The sequence below is a fragment of the Cavia porcellus genome, unplaced genomic scaffold (genome assembly GCF_034190915.1).
Source record: "Cavia porcellus strain 051 isolate PalLab524CR breed Dunkin Hartley unplaced genomic scaffold, mCavPor4.1 scaffold_14, whole genome shotgun sequence".
NCBI lineage: Eukaryota > Metazoa > Chordata > Mammalia > Rodentia > Caviidae > Cavia > Cavia porcellus.
The window spans coordinates 70,816,959-70,842,104 of NW_026947497.1; the positions used below are offsets into that span (position 1 = coordinate 70,816,959).

The window sequence follows — 25,146 nt, forward strand, 5'->3', positions numbered from 1 at the left end:
TCTGAGCTCAGACTCAGATTATAAAAGAAAATAACACAGAGATATCAACATCAGAAGACAAGTGCTGTACAGAAAAAAAGTCTTGTTTGGGCAGAGGCTTGTTAAGGTGTTTGTTTGCAGAACATTGCCAGGAAATCATGAGAAGTTTCCTTTCTGTACACTTTGATGAAGCTTGATAGCATCGTTGGATCTTTTTTTTTTTTTTCAAATTTTATTTTGAAAGTATACAACAGAACAAGACAGAATAAAGCCAACTAAGATCGTACAGTGAAACTGGTGCAGAACTTCACAATAGGTTACCAGGATAACAGTAATAGGTATCACAGTATATTTTGTTATCTTTACAATAGTTGTTCTTTCAATCACGTATATCAAAATGAGATGAAATATAGAACACTATAGAACTTATCAAAACAGAATATTGAACAGAGCAGTACCATTAATCAGGAAAGAGCAAAACAGTAATAAAAATATTTGTCTTCAAAGAGATGGTAGAAGGAAGTCCCCCTTACTTGCTATGGTCAACCTCCCAGGAGACGCTCAGATTTCTGGTTCCCATTTGCTAACGGGTGGTGGGGGTGGTATAGGAGAAGTGGGGTATTTGACTCTAGGCCGTGCATCAGCATCAGTAGGTTCACTATTGTTTAGCAAGGAGGCAGGCTGGTTGTTTGGTTTCACAGTGTCCTAAGTTCCAACATGGCGTAGATCTCAGGAGCTGCTGCTGGTTCTCCCCCTGGAAAGACAGCAGTCTGCCAGACCACCAGGGAGGGGAGGTGCTTCGCATCCTTGGTTCTTAAAGACTTCTGTTCCAAGATTTTGTCTCTTACTGGTATACATTAGTCATTGCTAAAGTCCCCTTGGTGGTCATTAGGGGAATTAGAGGAAGAGGGAGAGAGAGGGAGGGGAAGGGATGTAGATTTATAAAAGAAACAAACTGCACGTAGCCTCTTACAAAATTGTTGTAAAATATACGTATTACAAACATGTGGTACTAATTAAAATAGTCTTTGTCATTGCTTTGGATAAATTAAAAGAAAAAAAAAAAAAAGAATGTGCTACCCAGTTCTTCTAGGGAATATGCCATAATCAACACTAAAATCTATTAGGTGTATGCATGTCAGCGAAATTTGACTGCGATTACATAATGACATTGATGGTAAAGTACTCTATAAAGTTAATACTTGGTCACAAGTATGGATTCTGAGACTGTCTGGTGGTTTGTCGTACAGCCACTATGGTATATAAAGCTGATACACAAAATTAGAACAGCCAATGAGGGACTTAGGTACCATCCACAAGCCACAGATATTCTTTTGTGGAACAATGAAGATTTATCACCATACACATTTCTATGCACTGATTTAATTTGTTTGGTATTCTTTTGTTGAAAAGGTCTAGAGACCATGAAACTGCTTGAGAAATAGTTCTAATTCTACCTCAATACCGAGATTCTGGGTTCTGAACCATTTTCCCTTTAACTATCTCACAGGGATAGGGATTGAACTGTGGATCACCATTTAATGGTATAGTTAGCATTACCCAACATTATTCACTATTTTCCAGGAACTATGTTAAAACTGTAAATATGCTTCATTTACTTGTACAAAAATGTAATGTGCTAAGAATTTGTATTTTTTATTTTAAAAACAAAACATCATTATCAACAACAAAAAAGAATTAAAAATGATGATACAGAATTTCAAAACAAAATAATAGGAAATTAACACTGAGATCCTAAATTATTAAAAAGTTAGTCACCAACAGAGTGAAAAGAAAATCCACAAAATGGGAAAAATGTAGTCAATTATCCCTCAGACAAAGCACTTCTATATAGAATGCATAAAAAATTCAAAAACAAATCAGGTCCCTAAATTTAAAGACCCATTCCAAAAATGGGCATCTGAGATGAAAACACACTTCTTGGATAAAGAAATACAAATGGCTAATGAATACAGGAAGAAATATTCAGCATCACTGGTCATTGAGGAATTTGCATTCTTGTTATTTGTGTGAGGAAATAGAGATTTAGAACACTGAAGTAACTTGATCAAGATCAAACATCTGCGGTGTGGAAAAAACTAGGATTCTAAAACTCATGATATTGAGACCATAATGTTCAGTGAAAGAAATCACACACATATGTTTAAATATTATATAACTTCTCTTATATGAAAAAAAAATCCAAAATATAAATAAATTACAGAGTAGGATAAAAACAATAGAAACCAGGTATATAGATCTTTTGCAAAAGGGAATGGGACAATGAGATGGGGGAAAGAGGGAAAGTATGAGAAAAATTAAGATTTACATGTACTGACTCCCCACAGTGAACATAATCACTTATACTGCAAACACATACTAATAAAAAATTAAATTCATGTTCCTAATGAATGTTCAGTACCTCTGAATTGACTTTCACATTATTTAAGTATATTGATAGATCATTTTTGTTCACACACCTCCTTCTGTAAAATATATTTTCATCCAATCTCCTCTTGAATGAGGACAAACCTCCAGCAATAGAATGCTTCCCTAACGCCATTTTATTTTGATGAATTCACATTATAATTTTTTAAAAGATTTGTCATCATTAGACTTGGAGCACATTATGGAAACAACATGATAATTCACAGGCTTTGTATGATCCTTCACTTAGCTTGAATTTCAGTCTCAAAAGACCCTAAAAAAGTTATTTTGATGATCACTTCCCTTCCAAGAGATAGAGTTTTACTAATCTTTTTCTCACTCAATTGGAATGATGCCATTAGACTATTAGAAAAGAAATTCTTCAGCTTTCTCATCATCAACCGCAGTGAAGATGCAAAGAACCTGTAGCTCATCCTCCCATTAAACTGAATAATTTTATGGCATCCTGAGTTTTACAGCTCAGTTGTTTAAAATACCCCAAATAAAATAAAGTTCTCCTATATGCCTTCTTTCCTCACTCTCATGCTGTATAATCTATTATTCTAACTTTTTTCCATTGGTCCATCTGCTTATTATAGCATTTGCTTTCTTTATGCCAGACTTATCTGAATCTCTTTATATCTATAGATCTAAGTCATGATACTGATTGAAGCACCTCCCTGAAATGTTAGTGCACATGAGTTAAAGCCAAAGTGTACACACACACACAGAGAGAGAGAGAGAGAGAGAGAGAGAGAATGTTTCATGTCTTAAAGCTGTTCCATGTTTCAACAACCTGCAATTAAATAGTTACAGCAATGCCTCGGTTTATGAATTTAATTTGGTGTACCATTTTGGAGAAGACGGCTGTGTTTGTGTTTGTGTTTGTGTTTGTGTTTGTGTTTGTGTTTGTGTGGAAAAGGTAGCTGTGGTTCTGTTTGTTACCCAATGTGGAGTTCATGAGTAGATTCAAAGTTTGCCAAATACGTTTGTTTGCCAGCCAAATTTTTTACAAACAGAAGTGTTTCTGAACCAAAGTACATGAGTCACAAATTTAATGCTTAATTCTTTCCACAATTCTCGAATTGGATAAGCATCAAATCAAATCCCCATAAGGTCAACACTGAACTATTTCTGTATTTCAGATATTCATTATTTAGCCATCTACTTCGTGATGGTGAACCTTTTAGAGATAAGTATTCAAACTGCAACTCTAAACTCACTTATGGATCACGGAATTCCAACACTACAATGAAACCTGAAAACTGAGGTTTTTAAATTAGAAACTTTGCACCTTAACATCTTTTGTTTTAAAAGAAACCCAAATAACATATGTGATATACATTTGCCTCCTACCTATTTACTGACTGTTCAGATTTGCCACCAAGACATCTTGTTCAGACTTCACAACCCGTCGCTAGAACTTATCACCCATTGTTTTGGTACAATTCTATATATCTTCTTTATAGAGGCTTTATGTATTTCTCATGCAATGCATCTTATTTATGCAGTGCTGTATTTTTGTTGATTGAACTGCTCAATACAGTACTGCAGTTTCATGTTCTGTTATACACTGCAGTACTGCATGTAAGAGTTGTGCAAATAAATGCAAAGTCTTCCAGTTGGAGTTCCCTTTGGCTATTTCTTTGCCCTGAACACTGCAATGTACGTACTACACACAATTCTTCATTTATCGACCAATTCATTTAGTTACAGGAATGGCCAGGTTGTTAAACAAGGAATGTCCGCTTAAATCTCTCCAGTAAACCTACTATAGAACCTCATGTGCCCATCAGAATCAATCCTATTTTATTTCATACTGAATAGTGTACTGAATCTCTTACACACTGATAAGCCTGAGAAAACTATCCTGTGACTTTTGATAAGTGTAATACATTTTAAAAATAGCTATATATACAGATTTGATGTGTATGTGGTACTGGGGATCGAATCCAGGACCATCACACTGAGTTGTAGCTGCAGTCCCGTTTTACTCTTTAATCTGATCCAGAGGCTGCTGAAGTTGCTCAGCTGGGTAGGTGGGGTTTGACCTTTCAATTCTCCTGCCTAGGCTTCCTGGAGTGCTGGGATTATAGGCCTGTGCCACACATCCAACAATACAATGTTTTGCTTTGTTTGTTGATAATTAACATATGGGGAGTAGACAGGTCCTAGAAGCATCAGGATAGAATGGGAACACATGCTAGGTGCAGTGTGTTTACTGAACTCCACTGCTCAAATCCCCCTAAACTCAGTGCACTAGTGACAGGACCTCAGAAGCCCACTGAGAGAGCTCCAGGTGTGCCAAGGAGGTCGCAGTCTGAAGCCACGGTGCTGTCTTGCAGTGGGCCATCCTCACCAGGTTTCCAGAGCAGGAGCGCAGAAGAAATGCATCTCTTGTCAGCTGAACTAGAAAACACCTGGGCTGCCTGAGTAGTAGTGGAGAACAGGAAGAAAGTAGGAAGGAAGCTTAGCACTTACTCGTCATCCAGTAGCTTTCTTTCACACGTAAGGGGGAATAAAGCCTAGGGAGGGTAAGAGATGCCTACAGTTACCTCACCAGCCAGCTCAGACAGGATCAAAGAATGTGGCCCTTGCTACCAAGTGTTGTTTTTTTTTTCTTCTCCTCACAGCAATCCATGACTAGAAATATTAGCTTGGAGCAGGATGCAATACGAAGCACAGTGTTGTTCCACAAAGGCGAGTAACAGGAGATGTGGTGACCCATCCAGCCTTAGAGGTTCAACTCGAATTTTGTTTCTTGAAGGGACTTCAAATCACCTGGGAGGCATGTGCTAGACATTTTTTCTGGACTAACGCATAGTCAACTGCCCAGATGACTTCATCTTCTCCACTGGGGAATCACTGAGGCTCTATACCAATGGTTCCTAACCCTACCACATTTTGGAATATTGTGGAACTTCTAAGCTTTCAAACACCATTCCTTTTCATATTTTGCCCTTGGAAATTCTGCTTTCTTTGGAGTGGGGTCGTGCTCAGCCGTGCACAGGTCAGCATCTTAGGTGTACTACAGTATTGCCAGGTTTAAAAACCACAGTGTTTAGCGAAGCCTGAGAGGTCAACCCTGGGAAGGGACAGCCACAAATAAGGGGCAAGATAAGAAAAACACAGAGGAAAAGAAGAGTCACTGAACATGAATTAGCTGTGTACGGTTGCAGAGGAGAGAGAGCAAAAGCTGGTGGACTTTCCTAGGAGAGTTATGGGGTTCAGGTGAAAGCACTCTGGAAGCCAGATTAACTGAAGACAGCTGAGGTCAAATGAGAGGGCTACCTTCCCTGGACATAGTACATGTAGCTTCCCAGGCAAGAAGGAATAACAGGATGAAGGACTCAGAAGGAAGTGTTTTGAATTAGCGGAAAAAGAAGAATAAAAGCAGGGGCAATACTACAAGAAGGATTGAGTTTTCACTGTCAGCTCACCCTTGAGCCTTGGTTCATCCAATAACAGGGACAAAAGTCTTCTGGAAAATGAATGATAGAATCTTTGTTTCAATTTCTGTTAGTCTATGTTTATGAGTCATAGTGATGGCATTTAGCTGGGGGACCCATTTCAATTCTGTTTTACTCTTCCTTCTTTATCCCCCACATCCAAAGATACCCCCTTTCACAAATGGGGCTGGGAAAACTGGTTATCCACATTCACAAGAGAGGACCTTGATCCATATCTCTCACTTTGTACTGAAATGATAGAATCTTTGGAGCACAGAGGCTTAGAGCTCTTCAGAGACAACCGCTGACTTCAGAGAAGAGGAACTTGGACCTTGAAGGAGGACAGGGACTTACTCAAGATCCTGGTCTTGGAGGCATGAGGTCTGTAAGGCAGAGCCTTGACCTCTGTCCATCATCTGTCACAGCCCTGTGATAAGCCTCAGACTCAGGCTCTGAAGGCAGCCTGCTGAGCTTGGATCTCTGCTCCTCTCCTGGACTAAGTGTGCTATTTGGGGGAAGTTATTTAGCTTCCGTACCACAGTGCCATCTTCAATAAAATGAATATCACAATAGCAAAACATTATCATGTGGTGATAGAACAATTAAGAGCATTTAGAATGTGTTACATAATACTGATGGTAAGTGATTATTGCACTCTACTATTGTTTAAGTATTAAAATGATATGTGAGTGCTGGGAGTGGAACTAAGTGATTGGACATTTGTATAGGATGCAGAAGTTCCTGGGCTGGAGCTCTAGAACTACAGAGAGAGAGGGAGAGGAAGAGAAAGAGAGAGAGAGAGAGAGAGAGACAGACAGACAGACAGACAGAGGTACAGAGATCTGAATGGACAACAAGTCAATACTTAATTTACTTAAAGATAAGAATTTTGGGAAAAATGCAAACTTACTGAGACACTGTCTTTAATAAAGCTCCTATAGGATTGAAATTTGGGTGTACCCTGGAGCCATATATTTTCAAGGACAAGTTTTTCAACAACAATCTTGGGGGTCTCACTCCAGATCATTTGAAACAGAATCTCTTGGATGCAGGGACAGAAAATGGGCATTTTCTGAATGCACTACACCTGATTCTGTTGACCTTAAAGGGTGCTGCCTGCTCCCCACTCCTGGGAAACAGAGTAACAGTCTGCAGTGGGGATTCCAGGCCTCCCCCCAAAGTGAGCGAGGTGTCATTCTCTTTCTCACTGACACACACAAGAACACTGAGGCTCGGGAAGTCACTGGCCCAGAGTTAACCTTGAAAATGGTGTGTGAAGACTACAGAAGTCATATCCCTGCCAACAGAGTCTCATGCTTTCAGCTCTCATGTGACCTTAAGCATTGTCTTATCTGTACAATGGGATAATATCGGTATCTACTTCTTAGGGTGTTTTGAAATTAAACAGTGCCTTGCAGGCATGTTGCTCATGGAAACAATCACATGTTAGCCACTGTTTCTGCTGCTCATGTTGGCATTGCTATTTACACTCTGCTTTTCAAATGTTTCCTTCAGTGAGCACTTACTGTATTCCTATTCTGTGGCTGGTACTGTGCTACAATATGAGACCACAAAGCAAAAAAAACTAAAATGAATTTCTTATCCCCAATAATAGAGACACTGTAAATAAAAATATGTACCTTAAGACAAAAGGAGATACTGATCAGAAAAGAAGAAAAAGTGCCATAATGAGTAATGAGTCATTAAGTAAGAATAAAACTTATCTACTCGGAGTGGTTAGGAAGTAAACCATTTGATATAGCTGGACTTTCTAGATAATTGGATGCATACCATGTGTGTGGGGGGAGGTACTGGGGATTGAACCCATGTTCTTTGCATGAACTACCTACCCTCCCATGCCTTCTTTTTAACACTGCTTTATAGTTTTCAATGTAGACATTTTATGCCTCTTTGGCTGAATTTATTTTTAGATATTTTATTCTTTTAGATGCTATCATAACTGGGATTATTTTCTTTCTTTTTAAAAGTTTTTATTTTGAGATGAACTCACTCTAGGTTGCTAAATGATCTAAGTTGATTTTGAATTTATGGTCCCCCTGCCTCAGCCTGTCACAGTATTGAAATTATAGACAAGTGCTACCATCCCTAGCTGTGAACATAATACTGCTCAGAACTTTATTTTTGCTTTCATATTGCAATACAAGTACATCTGAAAAGAATATGTACTTTTCCATCCTTTTAAAGCCAAGAAACATCTACACCATGTTCATGTCTTTTTGATGTTGGAATCAACTCTGAGACATTGCTTAGTGGATTATGTCATTACCTCTGAGGCCTCAGGGCTTCTGAAGGATATCTCTCTGTTCTCCTGCTTGAGTTTTCAATGCTTTCTGTCTTATTCTTGCAAAATATCCACTTCACTCTTTACAGAGGTCATCCTTACGTATCAGAAAGACCACTGGGATTGTAGTTCAGTGATACAGCAGTTGTCCAGCCTGATCAATGCTCTGGGTTCAGTTCCTAGCACAGAAAAGGATAAACACTAAAGAGTCAACTGGGCATGGTGGTACAGCCTCATAATCCCAGCACTCAGGAGGGTGATACACCAGTTTTTGGACAACTTGAGATACATCTTGAGACCCTGTCTCAAAAAAAAATTATGATAAGCCAATTTAATCTGTATGTTTAACTGTAAAGCTCATTCATATAATGGATATGAATGCTGTTATTATATCAATTCTGTTATATGTAAGAACATAGTGATGCAGTCATATAAGTTTCTGTCTTCCTTTCCAAGTTTTCCACTGTACAGCTGAGTCATATAAACAACCAGTTATATATTGTGTTTTTGACTTTTACTTCCTTGTTAGTTGGAAATCTAGACCTGAATTAACAAAATCAAAACAACTTTCAACATGGATAAATTATAGTGAAATTAAACAAGAATACAAATACTTAAAGCGTGCCAAATGAAGGCAGTTAACCCAGTGAAATCATAAATTGTCCTTTCTCACTGAGCTGAGTTTCAAGCTGGGTGTTGGCAAATGTAAAGCATATGGCTTGAGGGAAGATGGCATAGAACGAGGTCACAATAACCTGTAGCATAAATCTGGCTGAACAGTTTGGATGGGAAGATTCACCTGACAGAATGAGAGCCAAAGCAAGATTTGGCTACGTTTTGCCCTGGTCACAAAGTTAGCAACTTTCAATTCTGCATCAGATAAGGGTAAGCAAGGGAGGGGGTATGGAAAGAAAGGAGAAGGAATAAAAAAGAAAGGAAAGAAAAAAGAAAGAGAATTGAAGAAAAATGAAAGCAGAGCTTTTACAAAGGGAAAGGCAGCAGGAGCAAGGAGGAATGGGTAAGGAAAGTGATGTAAAAAGAATTAGAATGTGTCATGTACGTGTACAAACAATAAATATAATCACTACATGTGTAAGCATGTACTAATAAAGTAAGAATCAAAAAAGCGAGAAAGGGAGGAAGGAAGGAAGGAAGGAAGGAAGGAAGGAAGGAAGGAAGGAAGGAAAGGAAAGGAAAAGTCATGAGAAGAGAAGAGGAGAGGGCAGGAGAGAAGGGAGAAGAGGAGGAGAAGGGAGAGCAGGGGAAGTGAGGGGAGAAGAGAGAAAGGCTGTTTGTGAAAGGCTGATCATCACATATAGGTACATAAGTTAGGAGAGAACATGGGCAAAAGAAGACAGAAGTTTTTATGGGTAAAGAGAGTGAGAGAAGGAGGCTATAGACAGAGAAATAATTATTATCTTGGAGATACAAATTGCATAGGCTAGTCACAAATATGAGACTTAGAGAGTTTAATACCACATAGAGGAAAAAGAACACTCTGCCAGAATTAATCATTGCTTAGCTGGTGGTAGATGTGCAGAACTTAGGAGAGATCTGGGATTGGAGCGTATGGATGTGTCACAGATAAGCAAGCTGAGAACAATCAAGTCTTGGGAAATTAAAGGCTTCTAAAGATGATAGAGGGGAAATGAATACAGAAAAGAGGTTTCCTTAAGAATTTATCAGTTCAGTAATATATAAAAGATTTCCTTGCTTATGGTATTTTCTGGTCTAAATTGTGGTAAATGGAAAGTATTAAGCCATTAGATAAAGCTTGAAATGCATTTTGTCCTTTTATGTTGTGTTTGTCAACAGTAAAGAGGGTGTAGGGTTAGAATTGAGATGGATGGAATTGAGATGGATGGAATTGAGATGGATTGAGATGGAGAAAATAAATGAACTATCATTTTCAGCATGGAGTTGAAAACAAAACAATTGCATTTCAGGAAAAGAAGGTATTAATGGGCCTGATTCAGAGTACGTGAGGGAACATTTTAAGGGAGATTTAGCTCAAGCATAAATACATTCAGTCCTTCATGGCCCTTAGAAATTGTTGGGTACAGTAAAGGAGCAATGCATTGAAAAGACATTAATGTGCCCCCATGGCATCTTTAAAAGTAAGTATGATGATTAAAAATGAAAGAGAGTATAATAACAGAGTAATCTAACGGAATGGAACTGACTTCTAAAACGAAAATGCAAAAGGAGCTGTGTAACCTCAGATCCTCCTGGACCTAACCAGGTTACATGTTTATGGAAAATCTAGAGAAGCTGGTGTGAGAAGGGTTCATTAGCTACATGAGTGACAGAGTAGGAGAATGGATAGATAGTGGATGGACGGATGGATGGACAGACAGATGGGTGGATGGATGGATGGGTGGATAAAGGAAGGTGAAGTCATATTCTGAGCTTTGAACCACTTGTATCTAAGGGATGAAGATATTCCCAGCGTATTTGAGCGGTCAGTCTCCCTTGAGAAACAGTAAATCCAACTGTCTTCCTTATAAGACATGTGAGTCACCTCCTGTGTGAGACATTGAGGATCTGCAAATGTGCCAGACATTCTGTAAATAGCATTCATTTCTCATCATCAGTTTCCTTTTGCCATTCCTCACTCATCTTATGGGATGCGATGATGACTTATGATATAGAGTTAGCAGATATTTTTAATAGTGAAAGTCATTCTAACAATGAAAACATCACATTTCCTAAAATTCATTCTAAATGAAGCTTAAAAATCATCTATGTAATTCAAGAAAGCATGACTTTGAAGGAATACAGCTCTAAATTTAGCTCCCAGCTTTATCATTTCTGAATTGAGTGACCTTGAACAAATTCCTTTTACTTTCTAAGCCTGGAGGGTCATCTTGTGCAAACCCACAAAGCAGGCTCTAAGTGAATCTTGCCATAATCAGCGGTGATTCCTTCCCACTCGGCAAGAACACAAGCTGGCTGACTGATGTTGACTTTTGGCCCCTAAGAAGGACACAGTCCAGTGAAAAGTCAGAGCACAAAAGTGGATGACACAAGAATAAAAATCATACAAATGTTGGTATTCCAGTTTTACCACTCCACTCTGAAAAATTTCAAAAAGCACAGCTCATATTCATCATTAAATGCTCTACTATTGTATTGTTGAAATGTTTGTACACAAAACCCTTAATTGAACTACTTTATTACAGATGAGCACTATTCAATTCCAAAATGATTTTTAATATTTTGAGATCTAAGCAATTTAGCTATATTCTTGTTTAAAGTATCTTTCAGGGGCATGATGATAGTCAATTAGGAAGAGATGAGTGTTGAGTGCTTATTAGCTTTATATTTTTTAGAAGTTAGTGGTAATTTTCATAAAAACAACTGTCTTCAGCAATTGAGTGGGAAAATTTAACTTTCTATTTTTATTAGCGAACACCATGTCATAACGATGGATCCAGGACAAGGTTCTGATATTTAGGTTTCAGCCTCTTTACAAAATGAAAGAGCAAGATTTCCAATCCTGGAAAAATAACACCAACTTTGACAGGCTGTGATGTTCTTTGGGGGGGAGGGTTAAGGCAGAAGGATCACAAGTTCCAGTTATGCCTGGATAACTCAGTGGGATTCTGTCTCCAAATAAAATAAACAGTAAGTCAATAAATAAAAAGGACTGGGGATTTAACTTAAGGGGAAAATGAAATACCTTGATTCAATACCATAGCATTGGTTCTAACCATCACCTATTTTTATTTTTTTCACTAATTTACACAAAGGTGTTCTTCCTCCCTCGGTGTGCTTTCCTAGTGCTTTAGCTCTCCACACCCATGCCCTTGTTTCTGACTCTCAGGACTTGCCCGTGTTTAATGTCCCTGCTAAGAGCTATGAAACTCTGGACCGACTTCCATTCTCCTCACTTCTCTTCCTGGATAGCAAACGAGGGACAAGCCTCTATATGCAGCTGACATTCCCCTGGTCCATCCTCTCCACTCAAGTCCTTGACTCCTCTGCCAGGATTGTTCTGCACACCATTCCTTTTCCTTCACGTATCTTGTGTTTGCTTTCTGGATGCTTCCTTTCCACTTTTTTTGTTTAGGGCTAATTCAGATTCTTCTAATCCAACTCTAACAAAAGGACAGCTCCTCTCTACCTCCCTCTTTAATCCTAAATTCACTGAATTTTGAATATACAGATAGTGCGAGTGTCAAGTTGCCAGTGACCTATTCATGTGAAACCAATTTCTCAGGTCTTACCTTCCTGAATCCCTTATCTATATAATACTGTGGATCATTAAGAAAAACTTTGTTTCCTTGTCAGATATCCTAAACTTCTCAGAATCTCTGTGTTCTATCATGACATCTATTCATGACATCCACTGTCATGAACTCATTCACAGATACTTTAAACTCCACATGCTGAGATGGAACTCACTATGTCTCCTTCTGTAAGCCAGAGTTTTTCACTGTATCTACTGACGCAGTCCATGAAATCCCAAATGCTCATTTCAACAAACTGAAAGTGTGCATGAATTTTCCTCCTCCCTTTAATAATAACACAACCAACATTTGATTCACTCTTTCAACCAATAATCAAATTTGTATTCATTTTTGCCTATGAAAATTCTATGAATTCATCCTCTCAATTTTTTAATGTACTAATGCAGAAAATCACTAAATAACTGCATTACACACAATCTGACATGTTGTAACCCTTCCTCCATATAACTTCGAAATCAGTGCAAAACATTCTGTGTCCATTTTGCATTTGAAATTCTTTAGTATGATGAAGATAAATGTACTATCCTGCAGATGTGATAAATTTCTACCTACTCTAGTGAGTATACCTGCCTGTAACTCACTAAAAACTTCTGAATAAGATCAGTAGATTCCACCAATGGGCATGTGTATTCTGGTTTTAGCATTTCATAGTAGTTTTACAAGGTCTTGTCACTGGAAGACACATGGGTAAAGAATCTCTAAGGTAACACTGTATTATACATTACAACTACATGTGAATTAACAATTGTCTTAAAATACAATGTTCATTTAGAAAAGTCTTAGTTTTTTATTCTAGTACCCATTATGCTTCCTGGAAATCATACATGTTTTGTATATGTTTAATCTCAGCAAATAAATGTGCTGTTCAGGTAGCTAGGGACCATCATTAATAACTCCTGTTATCTTCTATTATGTAAATAGATGAAAACACACATTTGAAAATTTAGAAGGATTTATTAATTTAGCATGTTATTTATCTCTTTACATTATGAATAGTAATGATAAAAAGCTTAGCTAATTTCATTCTGGCGCAAAATTAGTCTGCTGATCATCACAGTGACTCTGCACAGATAATATTCAAATTTGAAGAATGCATCATCCGAAAAAGCTACTATTTCTCTTTCAATATATAGACATCAACTTTAAATATATATGTATGTATGCACATGCAAATATATGTAAATATACAAATATACATATATGTAAATTTGATGACCCACTAACTAAATGAAGCAAACAGAAATGACATTAATTTTCAGAATATTCAAATGTTTGCTTATCCCTTATTCTAACAGAATTTTCCATTTAAAGATCACTCACAAGCATATACTAAGGTAAACAGTGATTAAAAATAAACTGAAAACTTAAGTATGGAGTTTTCAATTTTTTGTCCTTGAGTGTGATACTAAGGTTGTATTTATGAGATGAGTGATAAATCTGAGACTGAAATTTAAGTTGTCTGAGCTCATTTTTGTTTTCTGTTTCTATTTCTTGCCTGCTAGAGGCAGAATAAACAGGTAATCATTTGAAACAATTAATGATAGGTCAGATTCGCTGTCAGACTTAATGAGCAAATGTTTATTTTCTTTTTGAAATCTGCAGAACACAAATATTGGATAGTGGAAGCATTGCACATAATAACTCTATTTTTAATTAGGAAAGATAAACTTTGATAAAGACTTGAAAGCTTGTGAATTTATGTTGAAATAAGATCCATAATGTTCCTAAAGAAATATAAATTATGCAAGTTCTAAAACGTGCTGTATGTACCTGTATGGTTTTATAGGCTCACTCTATGTTTTCTTCATAGACTATGCTTTAATTTAAATATTCATTGTCATAAATGCAGAAAGTACAATCTTAGCTTCGTTTTTGTTCTTTTAAGCTTCGTAGAAACCCCAGGTCATTTCTCTTGGAAAGAAAGTTATTACCGGTCTACCATGTCCCAGAGTACACAGACGAGTGAATTCCTCAGTCCAGAGGTTTTCCAGCATATCTGGGATTTTCTAGAACAGTAAGTATCCAATAAATAAGAAATGTTGTAATTGAACAATTAAAACTAGATACATATGGATGGACAAAATATTGCTGACAGTATGTGTCTAGAATCAGTAAATAACTAGTTATCGTTGAGGAAATTTACCATCTCTAGCATCATTACAGTTTTCAAAATCCAATGGTTGTTCATTTTCTCATATCAAAAGACGATAATTACTCAAAAGCGATATAATTTTGGGACTCCTGTTAGTGATCTGAACAATCTGAAACAGCCTCTCGATGTCTCTTTGATACTCAAAATCTATGCCTTTAGCTTGAAGACCTATATCCATGGTTACAGCGCAAGTCTGTCCAGGAATACCAAACTCTGAATTTTGTCAAGCATTTTAATCTTTCTATGAAGTATTATTACTCCTTTATTAAATGCAAGATTGAGATGAATAAATTAAGCAAATGATAGAATATTATAACACTGAGGACTCTATGATACAAAATACTCTGATCCATTTGCTGTCCTTCATTCCATCCATCAATTCTTTGAGAAGTTCAGGAGTCATGTTCTTATTTAACAAAGAGTATCTAGATTCAAACTGCTTGAAATTATACATCGAGAACGTGATTGAGCTAGAGTCACAGTTTCAGACTTGGAGTGGGTAGTAAGCCTTGCCTGCTTAGAAGCAGAAAGCACACAGTGTAAAGTGTGTTTTAGTTCCTTTCCTTGCCTAACATATGTTTCCTTTCCTTTACATTAGGCCTATATGTTCAGTTCAGCCCATTGACTTGAACTTCATGGACGAATCATCAGAAAATGGTGCAACTAACAAAATTGAGATCAGCATGGACTGTATTCGCATGCAAGACTCAGACCTGAGGGACCCCATGTGGGTGAGTGATGTGGGTTTCCTCTTTAACCTGTGGGCCAGCCGGGCTGTCCACCATCCTATGAACCAGCACTTTAAAGGTGTATATAAAAAATAGGTGGAACTCAGCAGGCAAGACCCTCGCAATGACAGCCAATACAGCCATCTGAGACCCATTAGTCATAGTTTGTGGATGTGCGTTGGCTTCAATTCCCCAGAATGTGTGCTGGAGGATATTGAAAATAATCTTTACATCTTTCATCTCAATTGTTCTTTATGTCAATTCCAATTTGGAGAGGATGATACCACTAAGGTTTTCCAGCTGGTTGAGAGGAAGAAAGAATGAGGATCTAAATCTTATTCTACCCAGAGCACTTTCCACAATGGCAAACTTCCTTTCCCAATGAACTGTTCTGTAATGGCAGAGGAGGAAGTGTGTTCTACACACTTGTTTTGATATCTGGCGATAGAGGAAGAAGACAGAAGATAACTAATGCACAAAACAGAATTTTCATGGCTTTGCCACTGAGTCACTCAGGCCCAAGGCCTCAGTTTCTCATTTATAAAATGACAAGAACTTACATGTCACATCCCTCCCAGGCAAGCCAAGGCGTGCAGGTGTGTTAATGACAGTAACACACTGTTCTGAGATGCTTGGATGATATCTGACATTGTGTAGTCTATAGTGCTGTGGGCTTTTTTCTTTTCCTACTATTTATTTGCCTTACAAAGCTTATTTTTTCTATTTAAATTTGCTATAAAATATGAAAAAATAGAGCTGGTGGGGTGTCTTGAAAAGTGCCTGCTGACGTGTAAAGGCATTGTTTGATGTAAGACTTTACAGGAATCTTCTCTGTGTACTTTTTGACAAATAATAGACATGTTAATGTTGGGAGAAGGTATCACTGAGAAAAGGAAGAGGAAACAGACAAAACACAAACCATTAACCCTGCGAACATGCTTACGCCGTACCACTAATTTGAAGGGAGGATATATTGCATTATTGGTTCTTCATGTCCACACAGATACAATTCTCAATTATCATTGGGCTAATGAAATGAAATGGGCAGATAATTCCAAAGGGACCATCATTTAAGGCCTCAGAATGTGTCACAAGTGAGCACGAAAGTGTAGTAAATTCTGATGGGTAACATCTGCCTAGGCAGAATTAGACTTTAATATTTTCTCCAGAGATCTTTTCTTTTTTTTTTTTTTTTTTGATTCTTGGATTCACAGAAGTAGGCTAAAAGTTATGAAATTTAAAATAAAGCATCACAAATTTTTTAAATTTTATTTTCTAATTTCTGTGATTAGCATTTTGTACACTAATGCCAGAATCTTTTCAGTGGGTCTTGATTTTTTTCTCTTCTTTGTATTTTTGGAAATGATCTTGAAAACACCAGTTCCATTTTTTCCACCTCTCTTTGCAATTTTTATCTGTTCCTTATTGCCGTATTTGTCCTATCGTCCCAAGAAATCATTTCTGTGTCAATATTTCTACTAGTCTGAATTAGGAGTCATCACTCTGAAGCATATCTTTTGTTGTATTGGGCATTGCACAATGTTAATTTGTTTCTCTTCCTCTGGAGGAGTCATAAAAATATTTTGTCTTGCCTAGTGCTTGAGATTTATGTAGTAGGGCCTCACAGAGTAGGACCTACTCTGAAAATGCTGAAAAAAAGAAATAGGACTTTGCCAGCAAACAATACAAAACGCAATAGGACATTTGGAACAACTATTTAGACAACAATATGAAAATAGAGTGAGAATGGAATTAAATGAATAAAACAGTGTGCCTATCTATAGCTGCCCTGTTTCTGACTACAAAGAATGATAACATTGCCCAAACTTTATAATTCCATATGAACCTCCACTCATCCCTTTTCTTATCTACATCTCTGTCTATCTCAAAATCCCTATATCTCTCTCTCTACCTACCGATCTACCTACCTACCTATATCTACAAGTGATAGCTACACAGATGAGACTAAATTACGACAATCTTCCTCAGCAACAGTAGCAACAAATAGTGGTCTTGCGTAAAATGTTGATAAAAAATGTTCTGGTGCATACATTAAGAAATGAGAGACTCTTCAATTTCTAGTCCTTCTAAACTACTGCTGCTACTGGTTCTCTTTTCTTCTTTTACTTGGTCAAATATTTTCACTTTTCCTGTACAGATTAATTACTAAGCAGTTTCCAAAGCCTGCACATAAATTACTTTCTCTTCAGCATAATATTTTTAATAAGTTGGGATGTCAGCCAAGCATTCTTTCACAATTGCAAGAAATATGACTCTATGGACATGAAAAGACACGTCCACTTATTAAGCGCAGGAATCTTGAAATTGAGGGATCCATCCCAGTTTTACTGATTTCAGCTGCAACCTTCACCTTGAAAACTAGTCATGAGACGAACTCACAGTGATTTGCTCTGATCATTAACAAAGGAAATTTGAGTAGGATTGCAGATAATGTGTGTGCCCTCTTAATTAGGATGATTTTAATCGTACTGAGAATGAACTCCCATGGGTTAGCAGATGAAAATGAACAGCGTTTCTCAAAAAAAAAAAAAAAAAAAAAAAAAATTTTTTTTTTTTTCTGCCAGAGATCGAACTGCAAACCTCGCGTTTGCCAAGCAGGCACTTACGCCGCTGAGCTGAACGCTGGCCCTTAAAATTCGTATTTTGAATTGATTGAGATTTTCAAGAGTGGTATCAGTTTTTGCCTCTTACTTAATATATTCCTTACTGCCTCAGCTTTAGGATCTGAGCAAGTACTCGTGGTACCTTCAAGAGATGGAGAATGATAGTAACACGTAGTTGCTTTCTGGGGCAGGATTGGTAGAAGCCATGTAACTCTTACTTTTGCATTTGTTCACTCCTTGTACCTTGAGGAAAGCCCCTTTAACCTCAATCAGACTTTCCCCTAGGAATCTCAGTGGTAATTATCTAAAATGACCCGCTTTGTAAATCCCTATTGTATGATCCCAGGTATCTATGAGGGGTCTTCAGTTCTACTTAGCAAGAGACCAAGAGGCAGTACGTTTGTTTGCTTTTGGACAGGCTTAGGTCATAGCAGCTACTATGTATCCTTTCATTCAAGTCCACAAAATGATCCTCTTGTGCCATCCAGAATTTACCTAAAATTCTGATCACATGGTGCCCTCCCACAGTTGTTTCAAAGACATGCTGTGTTCTTTAGGGTACAGACAAGGGTATCACAGACTCTGACCACAAGAAGGCTATAACACAGCATGAAAGGTGAATGTTTACAAAATTACCTAGAAAATGTATTCCAAGGTATATACATATACACATATTAAAGATACATTTAAAAAGTAATAATTCATTGTGCCTGAGAAAGGCTGGAAATCCATTATAGAGAAAGTGATTTGCAAGTAGGCCTTGAAATTTGAGTAAAAGTGATCAAAACAGTGAGAGAAGGAAACAGTCCAAGTTTGGATAACTGTTACAATTAAAACATTGTGAAGTTTTAAAAATTTTAAAACATTACAAGTTTTAAAAGACAAGTTTTTAGATTTCTACCAAGGAAAAATTTCTACAGGCTACATAAACTCAAAATTAAAAATAATGACAAAAGTTTAGTAGCCCTAGTAAATTGAATACAAAAAAATTGAGAAACATCACCTCCTCATTGGCAATGGGTATCAGTAATTCATCTGGTAACACAGAAATTTTTAACAGAAATAGTGTTTGCAACTTCTTTGCTAATAAAAAATTCACGAATTTAGACAATGTGCACTCTTATCAATAAAGATTTAAATGACTGATAATAGCCAATACAGATGATGTTATTGAAAAGATTAAGCAATTTTTTTCACTTTTAGGGTATAAATTGATATATTGGAAGACAATTTACCTATTCTAATTGACTTAATTTTTAAGACTTTCTTCTTTGGTATATAAGTTCCAGGTACTTATCCTACAAAACCATCAAAACATAAATAAATATTCACATGAATACACACACAGGAGGACGCATACATACACTCTAAAGAAATGCAAGTTTCACTGTAGCATTGTTTATTCTAATGCAAATTGCTAAAATTGGAAGGAATTCTAGAGACCTTAGTTTTGGAACTGAACAGAAAAGAAACCCCTGCAATTCAAAGAAGAGAAGGATGGATCCCATCCTTGAGTGATAACACTAGTAGCTATGATACCTATCATTTTAGTCTTGGTGTTCCTGTGATTCATGATCATTGGTGTGATTTCCTTGTGTGCTTCCTTGGGGCATTTCTTTTATATCCTGAGAATCACTGTGTTGAATTGCTAATTTTTAGCATATTTTCTTAAACCTATAGATGAAGTCATCGGGTCCTGAGATTTCTTGTAGGAGGAAAATTCAATTTCTTCAATATTCATAGAACTATTAAGATTGCCTACTTACTGTGGTTGAGAATTGTCAAACTGAGTGTTTTGAGGGCTTGATTAAATTCATGGACTCATATTTAGAATTATTTGGAATATTCTTAAAATATTATTTATTATAATTTTAATGTGTATGAAATCTGTAATGATACTGTCCTCTTTCATTTCTTGCGTTAGTAACTTATTTTTTTTTACAATGGATTGGCCAATTTCATTTATCTTTCAAAGAGAACACCTCAAATTTTGGTTTTATCATCTTTTATGTATTGTTTTTCTGTTTTCCCACTTCATTTTTTCTAGCCTGATTTCCTAACTTCTACTTCTTGGATTTATCTCTTCTTTTCCAAAGTTCATATTTTAGAAACTTATATTGTAGGGTTGCAAATTTTCTTCTTTTCCAAGACATTTAGCATTTTATTGAGATAAATTATCCATTAGATATTAATTTGCCTGCTTTCAGTAAGTATCTATATATTGCATTTAAACTATTTTTAATTTCCATGAAACTTTCCCTTTGACACACTAGCATTTAGAATCATGTGTTTTCAATATTTTTAAAATTTCCAGTGTTTGTATATTTTCTGTTATCTTTCCATAGTGACGAAGTTTGTTTTTGTTGTGGCTGGAGGGCATAGTTTGTATGATTTCAATTTCCCAATATGTTGTTTTGTTTTACCAGCCAGTATAGGGATGATCTTGGTGAATGTTGCGTGGGTACTTGAAAAGAAGATGTTTTCTTCTTTTTTTGAGTGAAAGTTTTATAAATGTCAGTTGGCCCTGGTTAGACCACGATGTTACACAGTTCTTCGGTATCCTTTCTGATTTTCTGTCTGCTACTTCATTCACTATTGAGTGATGATTGTTGATGTCTTCCTTTATAGTTATAGATTTGACTCTTTTTTTCCAGTGTCATATTGAAGCTCTGTTGCTGGGTGCATCACAATTAACACTGTTAGGTCTTTGTAAGGAATTAACACTTCTGCCATGACATCGTATTTCTATTTACTTGTGGCAAATATTTGTTTTTTCTGAAGTATAACTTGTCGGCACTAATATTAATATTTTAAGTTTCTTTTGATTTGTTTATATAATAAGTCTTTTCTCCATCCTTTTACTGCTAGCTGATTTTTATAATTTTATTCAAAATTAATTTCTTCTGGTAAACATATAGTTGGAGCATTTTTACACATTCTGAAAGTTATTTTATTTAAATATAATTATCAATATGGGTCTGTTAGGACTATCATTTATTTCTTTTCTATTTAGTCCCTCTACTATACATATATATAATATTCCTTTGTTGTATTTCTTTTAGATTATATGACCTGATTTTAGTATTCAACTTTAGTTAATTTACATTTTTGGCTGTATATCTTTGCATAGTTTTGTGGATTGCTCTAGTAACCTCAATATTTATTTTTCCAAGAATCTGCTGAGAAACAGTATTTTGCCATTTCAGGTGTAATATGGAGACACCTTATCATAACCTTGGTTTCATCCTTATCTCTATATTCTACGTGTCATACAATTTGCATCTAGGCCCACTGAAAATTATAGGATCTCATCAAACATTATTAATTTCAATCTTTAACTGTTAAATTAACTCAAGAGAAGAACTAAAATTTATTTTATTGAATGAGATACTTACCAACACTTTTTTCTCTTTCCTTGTACCAAAGCTATAATACTTACTGATCATTACCAAGAAAAAATACGGAAATTCATGTAGACTTTTGTTAACCAGAATGATTTTTTTAGAAGAAAATAATATCTATTTGGTGTGGGGGAGAGGGTTTACTGGGAATTGAATACAGTGAGCCTTATCTCCAGTTCTTTTCCTTTTATTTTTCTTTTCTCCTTCCTTTTCTTTCTTTTTTCTTTTCTTTCCTTTTTTCTTTTTTCTTCTCTCCCCTCCCCCCTCCCCTCCCCTCCCCCTCTTCCCTTCTCTCCTCTCCTCACAGTCGCACTAAGGAAGTTGCTCAGGGTGGCTCACTTCCAATCCTCCTGCATCAGTCTCTTAGGCTGCAGGGCTTACAGGGATACACAGCCACATCTACTCACCTATAGTTTCTAAGTAGACCCCATATAGCAGGCCAAAGTTCTTGTTTGCTCATTTGAAATGATCTCAAGTTTATAAACATTGTCTTTGTGCTTCCCTCCTCCTTCTTTCCCTGTCTACTCATGCTTGCTTGTGAGTGTACAAACACACACATACTGCCATCACTCACACGTAATTCAATCTCAGCTGCCTCATAGATACATCCCAGTATTAGAAAACTGGATCATAACAGCTTCTTGTATGCAAATTATTCTCTTTACTTGATAAATTTAATATTTAATATCAAATTTATATTGGATAAAATTTAAGCACATACTCCATGAGCAAAATATTTTTCAGGAGACCATTTAAAATTACTCCAACTGACTTACCTCTAGTTAAGAACTAGTTAACAACATTAATATGTAAGCTACTCAGACACTCTAAATCTCTTCTATGTGTGTGTGTCTTTTTTTTTTTTTTTTCCGCTCTATAATTTAGAAAGACGCTGATTCCTGTTATCTTCTACAATGTCTGTTTCCCATGTGTATTGTTCTCCCAGGCTTCTGAGGCATATGTCACCTGGTTGTGACTCTGCCACAAGTATCAAGAGCTAACTACAATGAAGTCATCTCTGTTTTTTCTTCTCTTCCTACCCTGGTCTCCATGCAGCTTTTATAACCATACTCACACCATCAGTATCATCCTCCTTTCTTTCCTTCTATACATTGCTTTTTCCTTCTCAAGATTCCAACTTCTCACCCACTTGCCTACACTCAGTTCTGGCTGTGAGAAAACCAACAGAATGAGGTATATGTAGAATGGTTTAAAGGCATTTAAAGTTATTATTATTTTGATACCTACCATATATTTAATGTAGGGCTTACAATTTACTATTTACTTTGAGATCACAATATGGGATTTAATATCAGACACATGGAGTTGGAACACTGATTTTACCAGTCTTGGCTGTGTAGCCTTGATGATCCTTACATGTTTGTCTTTCCACATTTTTATATACATTGACTTAATACCTATTATTGGTCTTACAACACTTTAGTAATATTTTTCATTTTTTTGTTTCACAAATTCCTGGTACACAAACATGTATTCAAATTAAAAAATTTTGTTATTTCTATTATTGGTCATCTCTCCATATTAGTTTTCATAAAAACTAATTGAGGACGATTTGAATAACTTTTTAAAATAAAAAATCATTCAATAAATTTCTCTGATAAGCAATACTATCAAAAACAACTTTAGAACTATCAAAAACATGCATATCTTTCATAGTAAAATTAATTATGAACATTTTAGGACTGCCCTTGAACAGACTTTTTTTCATCTTTTAAGACAGGGTCTCCTTGTGCAGTTCAGGCTGGTCTTGAGCTTACTTTGTAGGCCAGGCTGTCCTCAAACTTGCAACAATCCTCCTCAGCCTCAGCCTCCTGAGTGCTGGGATTGCAAGTGGTACCACCACGCCTGGCTAGAAGAGATTGTTCTAAAACATTTGAATCATGTCACCCATACTTTTTGTAATATTCTTCTTTCAAATAGAAAGAATTAGAGAGCATTAGAGAGTAAACCTTTTTTTATTTACTAATTTTCAAAACAACTTTAATTGCTACATTTCATTTAATGACATCAATATGCCATAATTTCCATAAGTATTCTACTCATAGATTTTTTAAAACTTATTTAAATACAGGATATTTCTGCTGTAGACACTCAAGGTTGTTCAAAGGGAGATCAACAGTCACTGAGAATGATGCATTTTTAAAAAATCAAAGAGAAGACACATTGCCACTACTCTCTCTCATAGCAGTCATCCTTGCCTCAAACCTACCCATCATTTTTGCTACTTTTTGAAGCAGTTCTGGAAGCCTTTCATTAGTGTCTTTACAAAGTGTGGTTAAAAATTTGGCAAATGGTCCTTTCAAGTGCCATCCAACAGAAAGCCAGGCTTGTCCCGCACCTTATTCACTGGCTCCAGCCCATACCACTGCTGCCTCTTCCTCGTAGGCAAAAGACCATGAAAATTTTGAATTGGCTCAGAAGATCCAGGGCACCACCGCAGTGCAGCTAAAGACATACATGAAAAACCAGTTCCGGAGCTGCTTCAGAAAGTGGCAAGAACAAAGAAATAAACACGTTGGGAACAGGAGAAGCTTTTTTGTTTTGTTTTGTGTTTCTTTTTTTTTTTTTTGTCTTTTTTTCCTTTTTATCGGTACCAGGGATCAAACTCACGACTGCCTGCTTGCAAGGCAGGCACTTATGCCGCTGAGCTAAATCCCCAGCCTAGAAGAAGCATTTTGATAGCTGTTAATGGCGCTGTGCCTTTTACTATAATAATTTTTGTTTGAATACACACTGTATTTTTCAATCACACCACATAATGATGGAGTACGAGTGTATGAATATGAATGTTGTCAGATTTCTTCATTATTGTTGCTATTTACATCCCCACTAACTCCCTTTATAAACCGTTCATGAATTTTGTCATGCCGTGTATATTTTTAAAATGCAAATACTTCTAGGTGTTTGAAGACACGCCTGGCCACTTCATATCAAGGTGAAACAGGGCCGTTAGATACATTTGTGGCTAAAATAGAAGCTATATGGAAAGGAGCTGTAGGCTTGGTAGCTTTGGCTGATGGTGAGACATCTGGAGCAACCAGGAGTCTCGAAGTGAGTCAGCCGTCATATCTGGAATGGGAGCAGTAAGAGGAAGGAGTGGTGAAGAGGAAAAACCAAGCATATTTTCAAACTTTCACCCGGGATTAGCCTTGAGCATCAGAACAGATGTAACATCTTCTCTACTCCTTCAGCAATCTTTAAACCTCGCTTAGTATTCTTAGTATTCTTACCCATGGGCTAGATATCATTAAAACAATCATTCAAGCATAATTTACGATATGGAGGCTCTGTGTATTTCTTCTATGAACACACACACAAGATGTAAAAAACAAGACGTATTCACAAAGCAAAATCCCTCTACTATTAGTACGATGGATTCATAATTACCTATATTGCTTGAGAAGGAGCTGATGATACACTCAGTACAGAGTACCTGAATTCAGGTATTTTCATACACGCAATCTGTTCTTTCTATTCTGTTCTTTGTAAAGCATAACCAATAAGAAGGCATCACTTTGTTCAAGAGTGCCAGCTCAGGGCCTTTACCTAAAACACAGGTATGCATTTCAAACCTTGAGCAAACAAGCTGCTTAATAAAATAAGGGAAAGGGTTTTCTTTTCTTTTTTTCTTTCTCTCTTCAGAAATTCACAAATATCACTTGACAGGTGACATCTCTTCCCTTACAAAAGGGGCTGTTTGCTTTATGCTTTGGTGTTTGGGTAAACTGCAGGCGCACCAACGGAGAATTTATTGCCTACGGGAAGGTGTTTGCAGTCACCGTGTTTAATCTGAAAAGAAACCTTTTTCCT

The 25,146-nt window shown here is 36.6% G+C and overlaps 1 protein-coding gene across 4 annotated transcripts in view; it reads left to right on the plus strand.

Annotated features, from left to right (window-relative positions):
- The window catches only part of Tp63 (tumor protein p63), a 208,315-nt gene that overhangs the window by 63,542 nt on the left and 119,627 nt on the right, over positions 1-25,146 (plus strand). For all 4 annotated transcript variants that reach the window (XM_003477086.4, XM_023560332.2, XM_005006874.4 and 1 more), the window contains exons 2-3: positions 14,296-14,424; positions 15,161-15,293. In XM_003477086.4, the coding sequence (XP_003477134.1) occupies positions 14,296-14,424; positions 15,161-15,293 (262 nt within the window). The remainder of the gene's footprint in view (positions 1-14,295; positions 14,425-15,160; positions 15,294-25,146) is intronic.